The 18,577-nt window shown below is 39.5% G+C and overlaps 1 protein-coding gene across 1 annotated transcript; it reads right to left on the bottom strand.

The window, feature by feature from the left end:
• Positions 1–4,465: 4,465 nt before the first annotated feature.
• On the bottom strand, positions 4,466–17,079 carry micall2b (mical-like 2b). Its single transcript, XM_079462217.1, has 17 exons — positions 16,802–17,079; positions 16,344–16,392; positions 14,292–14,433; positions 14,037–14,185; positions 12,833–12,963; positions 11,956–12,429; positions 11,228–11,848; positions 10,668–10,834; positions 10,312–10,363; positions 9,683–9,867; positions 8,906–8,970; positions 8,447–8,564; positions 7,964–8,066; positions 7,790–7,863; positions 7,251–7,365; positions 6,820–6,866; positions 4,466–5,490 (listed from the first exon to the last, which is right to left on the bottom strand). The coding sequence occupies exons 1-17, from the start codon at positions 16,939–16,941 to the stop codon at positions 5,405–5,407; spliced, it is 2,718 nt and encodes a 905-aa protein (XP_079318343.1). The 5' UTR covers positions 16,942–17,079; the 3' UTR covers positions 4,466–5,404.
• Between the last annotated feature and the right edge of the window lie 1,498 nt (positions 17,080–18,577).

Below are 18,577 nucleotides of genomic sequence, written 5' to 3'. Positions count from 1 at the left end.
TATGTATCGTAATTTAGCTACGATAATTTTGGTAAAATGTTCCAACAATCGCTTTTCAATCTCTTAATTTATTGTAGACTAGAAGCTTTTCTACGACTGATAGCATTTTAATGGTGACTTCAATTCACTCCTGATCAAACTTGTTTAACATGTATTTGGCGGTTGTATTATTGACGTGAAAAAGCGTTGACCTTAAATGTATGATGACATTAATTAAGAAAAAGTAAATCATAGTCTACTATTCAGAACAATATGGTCATTTCAAAGCTGAATGAGAATTAAAAAGTCAAAGCCCTAAAACAGACAATAAACTAATAGCCGATTAATCGCCACAATCACAATAAATTAATAGACAATTAATCGGCATAATCGCAATAAACTAACAGCAAATTAATCGCCATAATCACAATAAATTAATAGCCAATTAATCGCCCTAATCACAATAAATTAATAGATAATTAATCATCATAATCGCAATAAACTAATAGCCAATTAATCGACACAATCACAATAAATTAATAGCCAATTAATCGCCACAACCGCAATAAACCAATAGCAAATTAATCGCCAAAAGCACAATAAATTAATAGACAATTAATTGTCATAATCGCAATAAACTAATAGCCAATTAATCGACGCAATCACAATAAATTAATAGCCAATTAATCGTCACAACCGTAATAAACCAATAGCCAATTAATCGTCACAATCGTAATAAACCAATAGCCAATTAATCGCCATAAGCACAATAAATTAATTGCCAATTAATCGCCATAATCACAATAAATGAATAGCCAATTAATCGCCATAATCACAATAAATGAATAGCCAATTAATCGTCAGCCAATTTTCATTCACTTCACACTCCTGATTGGATTTCTAAAATGGATCCCAACGTCCCCATTTTGCTAACGCCTACTGGAAAAAAATCTGACGTATTCTTATATCTTTTTAATATAGAACTGACTAATGGGACAATACATCATAAACTGGAATAATACAGATTGGAATAACTCTTGAGTAAGTTGTCACATTTTGGTCTGGCGTTGTTGACGTGGTGACGCCAGTCTGTTTTCTTGAGAGATGATTAGTCAGAGCAATAAACGTCAGCAAAGAGTGACGATGGCGTTGACGGACGAGGCCAAAATCAGCCCAGGCCTGTCATGTAGTTTTCCTGTAGCTCAGTGGTAAGAGCATTACGTTAACAACGCAAGGTTGCGGGTTCGATCCCAGGGGATTGCACATACCTATGGATAAACGTATAGGATAATGCAATATAAGTCGCTTTGGATAAAAGCGTCTGCCAAATGCGTAAATGTAGCCTTCATTCGGGTCACAGTCTTCTTTCGACAAAAAGACTGGACGAAACCACACACAAAAACAAAAATACCAAAGGCGAAAATTCACTTGCTACTGACGTCAGTCTGGGCACAAACACACACGTCTTATGAGCGATAATTATGCTAGAGCCATGTTAGCCTTGGCAAGCCGTCCTTGCTCAACATGATTTTGAGTTATCGCTTTTGAGAGTCTATATATGCGAGAGCAAAAGAGAGAGACAAATGACAAATTGTTCATGCATCCTGACACTTGAGTCAATGGAGGCGATTCACAAGCATTATAAAGTGAAAACGCAGAACTGCTACTACACACACAAACGCATCTAATAATTGTAAGTGTGGACAAAGAAGTCAAGAGAAAGTAAAGGTGAGAGAATTTACCTTGTCTCACAGTTGCTGTCTAGACAGATTTCTCGCTTGCCCGCACTCACAAAATTGCTCTAATTGACCAAGTTACACAATCCATCTACGAAACCTTAACATCATGACACACTTATAGTGGAAACATCTTTTTAAATAAATACAAAATATAAATCAAAGTATTTTTATTTATGGGGACGTGTGCTAGGGGAAGCTTTACGATTGTTGTTGACAGCTAGGTTCAGGAATTTGAACACGATCCCTAACCCCGAGTATTGAAATGATACCATAAAATCATCTGGCTTGTTAAAATGAGGTTAAAATTACAAAAGTTACTCTATTCTAAATTTAATGCGGAAGTATTCACCAAGTTTTGGCCATGTTACAGTAAAAACGTGTAAACACACATACAGACAAGTGTACACTCACCTGGACGGACGACATTCACTCGCTCATTTGATTCCTGCGGCTAAATACATATACAGGCATAACAACAGGATTGTCATGCTGCTTAAATACAACAGTTTATGTAACAACTGAACGCGTTTAAATCAGTAAGGACAAAACCCAAAATAGTTACAAAAACACTCGTTTGTTGGACTACTTTCTAACGCCGCGGATTCAAGATTGTGACGTCACTGAGTTCCAAAGATACGCGTTACTAATCCATACACTTCACTTTCCAGCAAGCATGGACTGCTTTTCTGAGACTTTACTAAAGTTAAGTAGGGTGGACAGGATGACCTGCATATGTGGTTATATGCCGGCTGAAGAAATCGATAACTTGTCGATTTCGCATTACATTTTCGCCGCTAACTGTAGCGGAAGGATACAGAACACCGCAGCGTCCGCCAGGCGCTGTTCTGACAGCATCCGCAGCGCCTCTCGACCAATCAGATTGTAGAATTGACTGCTTTTAAAAAAACATCCACATTTTATGACAACAACAATATTTGTGTGATATTTGGTAACAGTTTTATAATAATTTTACTACTATAATAATTATTGAGAATCAGGGTAGCTTGAATTTTGAAGCACCGGATCGGATGCCGTAACGAACGATAGGCCAATACTGAAATGCCTAATATTTGTTCAGAATATCAGAACATTGTTCAGTTAGACGGTTTGTTTAAATAATGGATAGCTACTGTACGTCAGGTCTACAATCTATCTACGTAGATCAATAAATAGATGGACTGAAACAAATACAAGATGTTGGCATAGGTCCTTGGTTTGTACTGTATATTAATAAAGACCTTTTATATTAAAAACTTGTCAACTTTCTTTCTCCGCTCTCTTTAAAATGTTGTTTGGATGTATTGCAACGTAGAAGAGAAATCTCTATATTTCGTTCACCCTCCTTCATGGGTGTTTAACGTTTTATGTAGCCATCACACTGTGTGTTTGTGTTATTGGTAGGTCGGAGTTCAAACCCGGCTCGAATGCTCTCTGCGCATGGTGACCGAGTCTGACACGGGCTATCTCTCCAGGTCAGTCTTGCTTTTCCATCTCTAATGTCTTTCCCAGAAATCTCCACACACACAATGAAGGGTTTATATTCGTCCTAATGCATGTATGCGTGTGCGCCTTAAATTCATTTAACCTGGGCCTTTTTAGACAATACATTACCCTTCTCAACAGTGAACGGACACATTGTTTCAATTGTTTACTTTGACATCCACAAACCTAAAAATGAGAGGGATACTTTGTTAGTTTGTAAAAACACAAGCCACAATAGCATCAATTGATCTGGTTTCCTTTCTTTTTTATGATTTTATTTGTGTATTATTGTCTGCATGTTTATAATTGTTGTTGTTTACTATGTGAAGCACTTTGCACAGCTTTGCTGTATTTAATGTGCTATAGAAATACATTATACGTACTTACACAGAAATCTCTAAAACTGGGAGAGGACAAGTGAAATAAATGAGTATTCAGGATCACTTGAGCAAACCCATTCAACACACAAACACTCTTAGCACGAATGCATACCAAACGCATTGTACCGTGTTACGTTAAAGCTCGATTTGCTTGTTTTGTAGTCCCTTTCCGTGGATCAGATGAAGAGAAACACAGGTAATCCACTCGCCATATCTGTGCCGACACATTAGCATATGTGAGCATTCCTGTTCTCGTGGCCTCGTGCGCTCTGTAATCTGTCACTGCAGATTTTTCCACCGAGCGACGAAGCCAAACTTATTGTGCATTAGAGGCCAAAAACACAAGCACGATACATAAATTCAACAAATACTCATTTTTAAGATGGATCTTCGCCAGGTTTGTACACAAGTAGGGCCGCATGACTGCTCAATTTCACAAGGAATCCCCCAAATAGACATTAAATTATGCTAGGTTTTCACCGGAAGTGTTTTCTCGTGTTATTTAGGAGCATTTATGTGATCTGAGAAATATTAGTGGAATACGTTTAGGTAAAGCAATTTATCAATGTACCATACACGCATATAGTGACATTGAATGTAGGACAGTAAATACTATGGCATTAAAAGGATTCCAATATACATTCGATGTCCATACAGTATGTACTTAAAAGTAGGCCTGCCATTTTGTTTTTCACCATTACGGTATTATTTGTTTAACAAAGATAGAGGCATGTCTCTCCAATGTGTACAATAACATAAGAATTTAAAATTTGAGGGAAACTTCAAGAAACCAAAACGTATGACAGCATGTGACGTAATAAACTTGCAAGCGGGACGAAGCGCGACCATGTTTTATACACGCAGATGGACGAAGAGAAAAGCATTGATGTTGATTAATACAATTTATTGTGCATCCAGTAGTGTAAAATTGTGCATTTAATTTTCAGGAATGGGTAAAAACGGCAAACAGTCTTAAATTAAAAGCATGGTTTATAAACTGTTTATAGTAGCCTACACATTACATTTGAGCAAAGTTCTGAATATCTTGGTTTAAAGCAAACAAAGATTAAGAGCACTTGAAAATCAAAAAAGTGCAATACATTTTGTAACAACTTCAACCCCATATTCAAGCAAAAAACTAAATGAAAAATAAATAAAATCATCTGCACAGTGGGTTAAAAGCATGATATTTTGTGGCAGACACCTAATGATCTGAGATTTCCCAAACCCGTCAAATCAGATCAATCTCAAAGTCCGATTAAACATGTCATGATATATAAACTTAGTGGTTGTCTGCCCCCTGCTGGTCAGTGATCGAACTGCAAGTGTCATTGCATGATTAAAATTGGGGAAGAAAGCACCAAACCTCATTTAAAAAAATGTTCATTTAAAAAAAAGTCAAGCGACATACTCTGAACGGTTTTAAAGTGTGGACCAAAAACGTGTCCATTTTTTAATTCAATATGAATCATTACGACTTGAGACTTATTTTCTCTCAACAAAAACCCCCTGATTAAACGCCGACAGAGCTATGATCAACATAATTCGAAGTGCAAAACTTTTGCTAACAAATGCACGAATCACACCCACAAATAAAGCCACGGAGAACGTGCAAAAGCATGTGAGAAACGAGTGTGAAAATACATAATGACATGCGACGCCGCAACACGTGCGATCTCCAATACACCGTTTGTTACAGTCTGTGTGACTGCAATTTAGATTTCAGGATCTGACCTTTGAACCGAACTGCTAATGACTATCAGCAGAATGTTTCAAAGTCTGAGACAAGTGCACAGAAACACACATGCACACCCCTCATGAGGATCAGTCTTCCTCGGACGGCCTTTTACTTTTCCTGCTAAACCACCGAGACATGGATGATTTCCTCTTGACTTTCTCTTTCTTCACATCTGTTCAAAAAGAAGAACATAACCCGTTCGTTACGAAAAGTCACACAAAGGTAAACCATTTCAAGAGAGGTCGCTGACTTTCAACTCGGAATTTCCATAATGGCGTGAAAGCTTTCAGATTTTGTCATGAATTGCAAATGGTTATGACTTTTGCCCGCATTTGTGTGTTGGTTTAATTTGTTTGGCAAATTAAACATTTTACACGATTCATTTTAGCATCGAAAACACATGAAGATTATTAGCCATGGCTAGACACCGATGGAGTCCATTAGCGGCCATTAAATCAAAATGGACTCAATCATTTTTCTATAGCTATAGCAACACTGTGGCCTTTCAAAATGGGGAATATATATATATGCACAGACCAATTACTCCCAAGATTCATTGCAGGTTCAGTGGTGGGCGAAAGGTCACATGTTCGTATTTCCAAAAAGGAAACTTTGGTTTTAGCATTGACGATAGAGAGTATAACAAAGACAGTCCGGTTAAAAGTCAAACATTACTATGCAAATAATGCATCTTTTATTTGAAAACGTCACAGACCAAGCTGGTGCCTTTAAAAGACACATCATCCTCAAAATATTGTTTATGACTGAAAACATACACGATACGCATGCAAACTATCATCCGTGCAGCTGCACGGCTATCACTGCACAAATGGTGACAATAAACAATCGTGTCACTATTGCCAGCCTTCTATTATTTGCAAACCAGAAGGAATGTTCATTTTCAGTCACTCAACAGAATGAACTACAATAAACAGAGTTGGCTTCAAATTCCTGCCTCTTAAACCAGAGCCAGCTGGTGCACAGAAATCAAGGTCTAGTGAGGATAATGTGATCGGTTCTAACACAAGCAAATTTCATCTTTTGGAAAGAATTACAGAAATATGTAACCAAGATTAATTTAGATGCGATGTATGACTTTATTTTATATATATACACATTTCTCAAAAAGTGTATCTCAATAATCTATAAATAAATATTAATTTACAATAACGCTCTATTTGTCAGCTAAGAATGAACGCTACACTACAGCAATTTGACATCTTTGTTCATTTCAGAATTTACCAATACGTGTCGTCTCTGTTAACATTATTGAATGCAGTAATGAAGTAACACGAACAACTAAATTGACAAAGATTAACAAAAAGCTGTCTGAAAGCTTGCATCTCATACGTTTATTCATGTTAGTCAATGCATTAAATTAAATAAATGGAACATCATTGTAAAGCGTTACGACACCCATTTCTTTCATTTGAAATGTTTATCAGTACACGACATTGCTTATTTTTTAAGATACAGTAAGTGAGATGAGCGCCATGCTTACCAAGGTCCTGCATCAGTTTATTCAGCTGCTCGTCTTCCTCTTCCTCCCTGTGTAAAAACAGCCAATGGAAAAAAAGTGTAAATTGTATTGTTGATGTCTATAGCATGAGATTAAGTCGTGTAACTAATACAGCGATAGGCATTAAAGATGCACCAGGCTGACAAAACACATGGGGTATTTTTAATTTAAGCTACCTGATCACACTGTGTAAAGCTAAAAAAAAGTTGATCACTTATCAAAATATATCAACATACGATATACAAGAATATTCACAACCCAATCAAATCTAGTGGAATAAACCGAATCCTGCACTAAAACATTTACCACCAAATATTTGGTTTTGCTCAGAAATGTATTGTTGTGATATATATATCTGTATGTATCTATTTCTTATTTGAACAGTTCGTGTGTGTTTTGTAGTATCGAGAGACCTTAGTCTGTCTTCATCCAGTCCTTCTATGATGGCGTTTCTGTCGTTCACGATCTCCACCAGTTTGGCCATCAGCTCCTCCTCCCGTTTGTGATCTCTCGAAGTTTTCGAATCATCTAAAGGACAAATAAATGCAGGATGCTTATACACATCAGAACTGCATTTAAAAAGATAAAGAAAACAGGAGAATGCTATTTCCACTGGTGAGAAACGCTTCTCCATTTTCACATGAATAATAATATAAACGAAAACTTCTATTAGGTGATATAATTATTAACAACTATATAAATAGCATAAAGCTTGTTTTGATTCAGGGTAATATTTTACTCTACACTGAATATAATTTTTTTTTCTAATTTTAAAGGATAACACAAGCCAACATCAACAATCACAATCACAATGTTATTTTCTTGACAACAAAGCACAATTATAGGGATTCACTTGAATAGATTTATTTTTATACAGATTGTTCTTATGAATACCAATGGGCATAAGTGACAAGAGATCAAGCTTGAAAAGCGCAAGCGTGACCCGACTAACCTGGTTTCTCCATCAGACTTCGGAGTTCTGCCTCAACACTGGGCTGTTCCTCCTCTAGATCTTGAGTCTTGGCACTGATCACAACACAAACACACATAAACACACAAGTCGTCGAGGATAACAGGACGTTTCCCATCGGCATATACACAGATTCAAGAGTTTGTGCGTCCTTACATGTACACAAGCTCAGACTCTCGTCTCATGTAGACCTGCTTGTTTCTGATGAGACTGAACCAGTCCACCATTAAATCATTCATTAATGTGTCCTCTTCTCCATCTGAAGACAAAAACACTTTTTTTAGACAGTTGATTTTTCTTCCATAATTTCATTTGCAGGTCTTTGATTCTGAAACCATCTTTAATGTATGTCTCCACCTGCTGGAGAGTACAGATACAGATATGTTTGCGGAACAGTTAAAAATTAATGTATGATACATATAAAATGTATATGCATTTTCCCCAAATCACTTCCCAACCACAACACTTCACTTTAAATATAAAAGAACATAAATCGCTACACAGGCAGAAGCCAGACCCTCATGTGACAATAGAGCGATTATATTTACTGGCACGTGAATTTGTTCACGTCTGCAAGTCTTTATTGAACTTTGATGTGTTGTGAAAAATGAGCGTCTGTGTTTGCGCATATATACAAACCCTCATCGCTTTGTCTGAGCTCTTTCTCTAGCTCCACTCCTCTTTTCTCCAGCTCGTTCAGATTCATCTCAATTTCCTTCAGCTCCTTCAGAATCTCTCCTTTAGGAATGTGATCCGGCTTTTTAAGCAAACACAGACGCACCATGAGTACATTAAAAGGCAACTTTTCTACAAACGTCTCCGCACAGACCCTAAATGGTTCATTTATTCCTTTCAACGCTCGTCTAATCCGCCAGGAAACGCTTTCAAAGATTTTGAAAGTGTTGACTTACTTTGAAAACGCTCAATTTTGATTCTACAGTCTATTCGGAGATAACGGTTTCCCAAGGGCCCTTTTGATCCTCCAAAACACTCTAAATGGGCCCCTTGACAAAGCAATCCCCCAACACCCGCACATGCGGGCGCAGAAAGAAACGCACAAGACCAGATAACACTTGTAATTACTGTTTTGACACACACCTTGTGCAATTTGTGAGTTTCCGTCCCGGAGGAGCTAACAGAAGATACACTGCTGGCGCTCGAGTCTGTATAAAGAGAAAAACAGAAAAGTAGAGAAAAATAAAGACAAATCGTGTGGTTTTCCAGCAGGAACAATATCTCTGAAACAAGATATATTTGCGCCCGAGAAGCAAACATGGATTAGAGACCCTCTCAATAATAAAGGTTCTTTGTAGGGCTATGGATTCATGAAGAACATCCACAAAACCTTCCTATTACACAAAAGGTTATTTGTAGTGGAAGAAGATTCAAGGCGCCATACAAAAAATAAAAAAAGGTTTTTTCAAGAACCTTTGACTAAGGTTCTTCGGGGAGCCAAAGATGATTCTTCTATTGCATCACTGAAGACCTCTTTTAAGCAACGTTTCACAATAAAAGCTTTTTATGTCCTTTATCCATTACTCGCCCTCTTAGCATTTCAAACCTGTACGACTTTTCGCAGGACAAAAAGATGATATTTGTTATTCTATTGTATAGACACAAAACCAATGTCAATGGGTGACACCAAAATTATTCTTCAAAAAAAATGTTTTGCGTTCTGCGGATGAAAGAAAGTCATACAGGTTTGGAATGACAAGAGGGCGAAAGTGTCATTTTTGGGTGAACTAAAGCTCAATAAATGTTTCCCCATTCTACAACGTTTCAAAGCATTAAACCACACACAATTTCTATTTCCGACACTAAATCTAGTGAATTATGCTTGATTTCTTGTCTGGTATACGTTTCCTACTGATTTACCAATAGGCCCGTTTTTCAGCGGGCTAGCTGAGGGTGCCATGGGGCGGTTGATGCCCGTGGAGGCATTTGTAGTAGAAGGAGCAGACACAGACTTCTGAGAGATCCCCACACCTGATGCTTGTGGCGGTGATGCTGCCTCTGGTTTCTTGTTTAGAGAACCAATGCCTTCACTGGAAGTGACCGTTCTAATAAACACAGAAAATAAACAAAAGAAATATTTCAACTTTACGCCGTGTTTCAGGGCTTCTAAATGTTTAGCATCGCTTCTCTCACCTCTGCCGGGTGAAAGTTTGAGAGGGTGGGGCAGGAAGTAAAAGGGGTAGTAACAGGTGAGAGATCATCATAGGGGGGAATGTGCACGTGCACGGAGATCTATTGCTTTGGGGCCTTTAGATACGACCCACCGCCGCTCTCATTGGGCGGAGGGTTACGTGCCCGAGACAACCAATCACAACAGAGCGTGATGGTGTGGGTGGTACGGAGCGTCTGGAGAATGAACCGGTTAATGAGGGAACAGCAGGATGATTCGTTGTGAAATGATTTTAAAGGGAAAGCACAGCACACAAAAATGAATGCATGTCTAATGTAGTATTTTCATCTGATAATTCAATCGCAAGAGAAGGACTTACTTTGAAACAGGTTTCAGCATTGATCTCCAGTCAGTCGGCGTTTTATCGTTTTCTGTAATGAAACAAAAATTTTAACTCTACTATATTTAACTTTAAACAGTTTTTTTTATGTTTTGAAGAAGACATCAACGGTGGTTGGCTTCCCAATCTCAAACTCAACCAGCTGTGTGACAGCAAAAATTTAAAAAGCAACTAACAATGAAAACAAATCATATTTAAAATAATATATTAACAGTTTGTCTTTATATTGGTCAGCAACCCATGCCAAGCAGCTTCGTAACAAAACATAATCATGAAGTGAATCAAATAAACAAGAAATGCATTCTAGAGATTAGACATTAGACAAAAGTCCTCACCCTTGCTGTTGGACGACAGTGAGCTTGCCGGCCTGGGTGAGTTTTTGTCTTTGATCCAGGATGGTGTTCCAGCTGCGGGGGCAGTTGTGTCCAACCCGACATCCAGCGGTTTCAGGCGCACCCTACCAGGGGGGCCTTTCACACCCGATTCCACGGGGGAAACGTTACTATGGAAACCAGAGCGGTGAGGATGGGCGTTAATAACAGGCGTCCGTGAGGACCAGCACTTTTTACATTGACATCACATTTATGCATTTGGCAGACGCTTCTACCCAAAGCGACTGTAGTCAGAGAGCATATACACATGTTGTCAACACGCTAAACAGTACCGTTAGTTTAAAAGGCCATGCTACTAGGAGGATTAAAGCTGGTTTAAACAAAGTTTTTTTAGGACACGCAACAATGCCAGGGTATACCAACATGTGTCAACAAACACAAAATCTAAGTAAACGTGCAAACACGACTTGACAGGAATGAGTACATACATGCTAGATTTCCGACAGGGTCTATGAAATCCTGTGAAAAGGAAGCGAGATCCGAAAAGGAGTACCAAAGCTCACCTGCCATTGGCTTTCAGCCCAGCTGGACTCGGCGATGAACTGCTGTGATTTTTGTTCCCCGTCACCGTCTTACCAATCAACACTCTGGCTTTTTCCCTTTCGTTCTCTTTCTCTTTCTCTTCGTCATGCACTTTAGCCCAGTCTCCCACCCGCAGAAGGACTCTACCTTTACCTGCCCCGGCTCCTGCACTCGGGACAGACGCTGGACTCCCTGACGTTGATGTTTTAAGACCCGCTGGACTCACGGACGTTGATGTTTTAAGACCCGCTGGACTCACGGACGTTGATGTTTTAAGACCCGCTGGACTCACGGACGTTGATGTTTTAAGGCCCGCTGGACTCACGGACGTTGATGTTTTAAGGCCCGCTGGACTCACGGACGTTGATGTTTTAAGACCCGCTGGACTCACGGATGTTGATGTTTTAAGGCCCGCTGGACTCACGGATGTTGATGTTTTAAGGCCCGCTGGACTCACGGACGTTGATGTTTTAAGGCCCGCTGGACTCACGGATGTTGATGTTTTAAGGCCCGCTGGACTCACGGACGTTGATGATGTGGTTGATGGGCTGTTCTTAATGGTGGGTGTGATGCTGCTGGAGTTGGGGCTTGACTCGTAGAATCTAGTAAAGAAAAATACACTTTAGTTTGAAAGACTTTAGTAGTGATGTATCGTGAAAGTTATTTTGCGCTACATACAAAAGTGGAGTCAAATCTGACAAAAAACAACCTTTTTCTAGCATCTTGGTTCTTCTGTACAATGTTGCTTATAGTTGTAGGTGACGCTGTTGGCGTTTTCAAGTTAAAGAGAATTTTCGTGGTTGTAGTCTCCGGTGCTGGAGTTGTTTTTGAAGCTAGTGTTGTTCTTGGTGCTGCTACTGGTGTGGGTGTTGTAGCGGGTACGGCAGGAGACCGACCGGTGGGCGTAAGGTCACGTTTATTAGCCAGCCAACCAAGTTTAGATGCGGTAGGTGTAGAACTAGCTTTTCCAGTACCTCCATCTGGGCCTTTCTGGTCTGTCGGGGTGGAGGTATTGCTTCTGCTGACTGCGGTGGGCTGTGTTTTTGGTGCAGGTATTGATATGTTTGTAGTCGGAGTGGTGGGGGGCTTCTCCACTTTGCTGTGGGTCTTGCAGATGAAAGTTCCCGGTTCTTTTCCAGCCTTGTAGGTACCGGAGAGGAGAATGGTGGAACATTCCTTGCATCTGTTGCACAGGGACGTTGAAAACCGAAGAGGAAAGTTAGGGTTTAGAGTTGGAGGTGTTTTGACAAAGACCCATTTTTGGAACGGGACCCAAAACACTTTGCATCTGACCGCCCAAGACACATTCAGTGAAATTTAAAAAATTCATGCATTTATAGGGAGTAATGAATCCTAAACCGTTCCTTAGAACAGTGAAAGTTATATACCCATTAAACATCCACTGTACTGAAAGGAAGATAACCCATGCAAGAACAATGAAACGCCAATCAAATAACATCAGATTACATCATCGTGATGACCACACGCCTATTATGACAGCTGTGATTCCCTGCTCATGTGAATGAGCTACTATTGCACTAAACCTAAAAATAAAGAAGTTATTGAAGCAAACGAATGCGTCTTACTTAAAGCAGTTCCTGTGAAACAGCTTCCCATCCACTAGGTGGCGCTGCACGAGGTGAACATGCTGGTTGCACACGCTGCAGCTGCTGCTAAGGGTCCCTTGTTTGTTGGCACGTTCGGACAAAACTTCTCTCTGGAACAGATATTTAAGAAAGCGTAAGAAAAGAGCAACATTAAAAGCTTTAAGCAAGATGATTCGTTAAACGCTATCCTAACACATCTATTCATGCTTATTTACTGTAAACAATACCGGAAATATGCCGTATGCTAGCACACAAACATATTTTATTACTAAACATGTAAAATTGCGTGTTAAAATAAACTGGCATATGGGTGGACTATGCAGGATCTTATAGTATACATTAAAAAAGTACTTTCGGCAGTTAAAACAAACAATATCTATAAAGTTTGTCACACACTCCTAGATCATTTTATATATATATATATATATATATATATATATATTTGTAGCTGTGGATTTAGTACTGAAAGTTTTCGTATACATTTTTACTGGCTAAATATTTAGTCAGGGTGACCATATGTGCCATTTCTCCCGGACACGTCCTGCCCCGGATTTCGGGTGCGTCCCCCGAAGTTGCATTTGTCGACCCCATGCATCGTCGTTTCAGTAAAAGAACTTTTAACACGCTTAAGATGAATAATCAGTTTCCTTCTTAACTTCAAGCTTAACGGCCGATTTTCTGAAATAAAAGCTAAAACAATAAACCTTGATGACGTATGCGGTCAAGAAGGCCAGGACGTGTCCAGGAGAAATGGCACATATGGTCACCCCTAATGAAGTTACTCTGTGCGCTTCTGGTGATGTGGGGGGATGTTGTCAGGTCATTGCTTAGGCGTGCTATGCATGTTTTTAGGGTGTTGAAATGCGATTGCATGTTGACCTAGGTTAAAAGAGTCCCCCCAGAAGTCTGTACTTACATGGGTGTGGGAGGGTTTATATTCCTAAATGTAATATTTAGAGTTAATCGTATGAAACCAATCAATAGCAAAGCCTTGCCTTAGCAAGCACCACAGATTAAGTATTTTTAACAGTTGCGTAATCTAAGACAAGGTTTATCCTGTAAGCCCACAGGCGGTGTTAAATCGCCCATGCTTGTTTATTACACACACTCCACCCACTAAATCTGTCAAACAGTTAAAAGGTCCTAAGGGACTAGAAAATTGGCGATGGGGTGCACGATGTACCTTATTGTCATTTGGTGATTTAGGCATCGGAGCCTCTGGGGCCGGTTTAGGAGAGATGAAAACTTTAGCTGCGACAGGCTGGTTTTTCTTTCCTGATGGTTCTTCGTTCGATTCTTCAGCCGGTCTTTTAATCGCTGCCATACCCCCAACTGCACACACGGCGAATGTTTTTGCGAGACATTAATAAAGTACAATGGAAACACGTGAATGACGTTTAGAGGTTTTTTGTGCTTCAGAAGGGTGCATGTGTCTTACTTGGAGAGCGTCCGTGGAAATAATTGTAGTATTGCGAGACATAGGTGAGAATACTGAGCCGATCGGGGACTCTCATAGCCATCATGTCTTCAGCGTCCAATAGGGCAGGTATTGCCAACTCCTTCTCCGCCACCTGGAAAGCCTAGCATCACATGGAAGCAATGGGAGTTTTTAGTGTCCGACAATAAGAATTTCCCAAGGAACCCACAACCTGCAAAGGAAATCCCTTGAGTAATAAAGGATGCAGATAAAAATTAACTTGGAAGTACAAAAAAATGACGTATTGTATCCTGAATCTTAGCACTTTGTTAAAGCCGATTTGACATTCAGGAAAGATAATAAAGTACAAACACTATTATAAGTTTGTTTATTTCAATGTGACTTGAAAATTCATAAATTCTCATAAATAGACTAATAAGGATTTAAATCCATTTGACTTTCATGAACCAAACATCTCTAAGATCTTAAGCAAGTCCAATAAAGCCAAATATGATTATTTTAATCACTTTATTCATAAGAATCTCTGAATGTGTGTCATTCAATGGCTTTTAAGAGGCATGTTTTCAAAAAATGTGTAAGAAGAGTGAGGCAAAACGGTCATTTGGACTAGATTTCCATCCATAAGCACTTAGTGGCAAGTAAGGCAATAATTCATCCACGTCAGACGCAAAAATGTGAAGCTGGCTCGTGTTTCCGTAACAGGGAAAAAACTTTGATCAAAAATAAACATGAGTAGACACGACGAGAGCGAGAAAGATAAAATCTAGATCAAAAACACAGAGGTATTTCTCCGTTAACAATCCATTTGGTTAAAAATAACAAATGCAATCTTTTAAGAACACAAAAGGTCAAATCCAGGAAGCGGCATCGTCAGTTACCGTACCTGCCATTATAATTAGCTAATAAATGTTGAAACATGACAACTTTCTCTTTCACGCCTTGTAAATCATCCGTTACCATCCTAACACTTTCACTTTCTCTGTCTTTCAATCTCTCACTCTTTCTGTGCGTGCCTGTGAAAGATCCATTGTCCTTCAAACTCTTCCCATTAGCATTTCTTTGCCGTTTCTCGTCGCCGTTCTATCGCATTCTTGCCCGGGTTAGCATTCCTTTTCCGCGGAAACTGCGTGGTGTTGATGATTTATCACGATCTATGACACCAGAGCATGTGAATCCACTTCTGTAGAAGACAGACAGACGTCCCAAAAATAGGCCTCAAGAATGCAATCTTCAGCCAATCTGTCAGATCTCAGCTTAGGTTAGAGGTCACACAGCACTGTGAGAGGTCAATGAAACTCCTTTTCTGTTAAAATGACACGGTTGCGATCTGCTTGGAAATAAACAGAGCTGCTCTACACAAAATCAGAAATCGAGGCGATTAAGATTCAACCGAGAGGGTTTGAGATCGCGAAGATATTAGATTTAATGTTGAATAAATGTCAAAGAGATTCTGCATTTGATCAATCACCTTTGCTATCTACATAATTATGAACGTTTTAGGCTTCTAATGGTTTTTTTATGCATCTCAGGCTGTAGAGCATCGGGCTAGAAACACAAAGCTTGTGGGTTCGATGCCAGTGAACATGCATACTGATAAAATATGTCTAAACTAAATTCAGAGCATAAATGTAAATGACTATTCTGACTTTCTATGCATTCTTCATTGTTGGCTAGGTTGTTGAACGTGCTTTTGATAATAAATGTAAACAAGCTGCTCTGAACCTATGATGTAATGTAACCCCTTATACAACAATGTCAGTGTACCCAAAACGGCCATTGATTTGCATTGGTTTTGCGCCCATACAATAGAAGTGAATGCTCACCAACATTCTTCAAAATATCTTATTTTGTATTCTGCAGAAGAAAGAAAGTCGTACAGGTTTGAAATGCCAAGTGTGAATGTCAGATTTAATGTTAAAAGACTGAATGAATGAACGCATCTCAGCAAAAAAAGCCGATGATGGACTGAATTGAATGCGTTAAGCTTTTGGTTGTATGAAAGGCACAGCGTGTGAGTAAAAACAAGACAGACAAGATGGCCAAACGTCTTACCAGCTGATTGTTCTCGTAAATATTTTCTTTGCTCAGGGCATCGAAGTCTCTGCAAGAGAGAAACATGATGACAAGCGCGCATTAGTGATCCCGACAGTCACCAAAGCGCAACCAAGGGTTTTCCCACATCAAACACACAACAGTGCTAATATCATCAAAATCACAATCGAGATAACGCAATCCCACGCGTTCCCAAACGCCACGTCAATTTACAAGATACTGGGCTTGAAAAGACCAAACACAAACTGTGAATAACACAAGCTCGCCGGATCCCAAATCCTAAAGTCGTCCCAAGCGCAAATCCCCGCGTCCCCTTCATTTGATACAAATGAAACGTGGTTTCCAGACAAGTTTTAACAGTACAGTAAAGCCGTCCACACATCGCCAAATCGACCGTAAACGGAGTCGTTTTTCCAGCGTAACCGAGCGCAAGCGCATTCGGGTCAGTCGCAACTCACATCAAGTCCGGTCTGTGTTTGTGAATCAGAGCGCAGAACGCCAACCCGTCCCGAAAAGAAGTGGTCATGTTGGTGATGGAAACACCGCGGTATCCATCGCACTGGATTTTGCACCACTGTTGGAGAGCTTTCACAGCCATCGCGTCGATCTGTGCGGTAAACTGGTTTCGACGCGGTTAATGCGCTCTCGGTACGCGAAGAGCTCCTCCGACCGCACCGTCACGAGAAGTTGAGAAACCCCTGAAACTCCTGAGCAATTTTATGACGACTCCATGGGTGGAGTCAAAGGTGAGGGACTTCCCTTTAAATATACCGCGGTATGGCCACGGTATAGTCTCCTCTGTATTACTACACGACACGTCAAATGAAATCACACGCACGGTAGTTTTTCGGTATTGGGAGTCATGCATGGAAATGCATAGGGCATGCTAACTTTTTTTCTCACATTGTTTGTTATGTTGATGGGTGTGTCTGTGTTGTTGGACGAGTCTTATCTCGCTGAGTCATCCGATTTAAGCGGAAAGAGCAAAGCGACGAACGCGCACCTTCGATGTCATTCACAACAGTTTCTGGGTAATATTATGACAATTTTCATACTGGTCTTGCTTACTATGGGGTTCGTGTTTAGCTATGAAAAAGTTCCCGCAGTTTTAGTTGAAAAGAAACACAATTATATGTTTAAAACCAACATTTGAAGAGGCGTGATTCATTTATGGCAAGGTGTCATTCTTCGTTGGACCACTAGATGTCAGCAAGAGCCTGTAAGACATGCGGTCAAATGTATTTCCGTGGAACATGAAACGTAAAAGTATTTAAAGTGAAACTGTGTTAATGTTTAACCTGTCTTAGCAGCTCACTTGAACTCTGCATTGGAACATGCATTCATTTTGGCCTTTCAATGCACGAGTTAAATAAACAGTGACAGTCACCAGAAATGTATTTTTTGGGGGTCCCGTCAGAAATCTGGGGGTCTGGATTGCCTGCACTATACGAAGGCAGAAACAAACTTGAAGGCAATTCATGTCTTGTCACTTCTTTGGCATCTTCAAGTAAAGTATGGCCATGTAAAGTGAGAATGTGGAACATCTGGAAGCTGTTATCTCTGAACTTCCGTTCCAGTTCCTCTGTGAATACACATGGAATGAGAGGAGTGGGATACTGTGTAGTTGTCCAGCATGGTTAGGCTGAATGAAAAGCTTTCATGCGTTTACTGCCAGAGTAAACATTAGTTGTGTGACAAATGGTATCATAACTTTCTATTTAAAAGGATAGTTCATCCAAATATAACAATTTGGTCATTTACATACACTAAGGTTGTTTCAAACCTGTACAGTTCTTTGTTCTGATGAGCACGGAGAAAGATTTTGGATGTTAGGAATTGTTTAGGTCGGGGACATCAAAGAAATTATTGATTTTTTGTTTTTGTTGAAGACAAAATGAGATATTTAGAAGAATTCAGGAAAACAAACGGGTCTGGGGCACATCATTGACTACCTACTATGGTAGTCAATGATGTCCCGGAATTGAAAATGACTAACATTCTTCCAAATATCTTTATTTTGTTTATAAGAACAAAGTGATTTATACAGCTATGAAATGACATTTTTGTGTCTATCACTTTAACTGCTGTTGAACTTTTTCATGATACTGTAGAGTTAATCTTAGTAGCGATATTTAATCCCTTTTTTAAACCAGATACGCTTATCAACCTTGTGCAATTTTTCTACCTTCAAAAAATTAAATTAGAACTTTTTTCACACGAATGCTTGCAAACAA

This window comes from Barbatula barbatula (assembly GCF_947034865.1).
Source record: "Barbatula barbatula genome assembly, chromosome: 8".
Lineage (NCBI taxonomy): Eukaryota > Metazoa > Chordata > Actinopteri > Cypriniformes > Nemacheilidae > Barbatula > Barbatula barbatula.
This window is presented reverse-complemented; position numbering and strand designations above follow the sequence as displayed.

Coding starts and splice junctions, on each gene's coding strand:
- micall2b (XM_079462217.1), bottom strand. CDS start 16,941: ATGGCTGTGAAAGCTCTCCAACAGTGGTGCAAAATCCAGTGCGATGGA. Junction 12,964..14,036: donor AATCACCAAATGACAATAAG/GTACATCGTGCA, acceptor TATCTGTTCCAG/AGAGAAGTTTTGTCCGAACG. Junction 7,864..7,963: donor GAGTCTGAGCTTGTGTACAT/GTAAGGACGCAC, acceptor TGTTGTGATCAG/TGCCAAGACTCAAGATCTAG.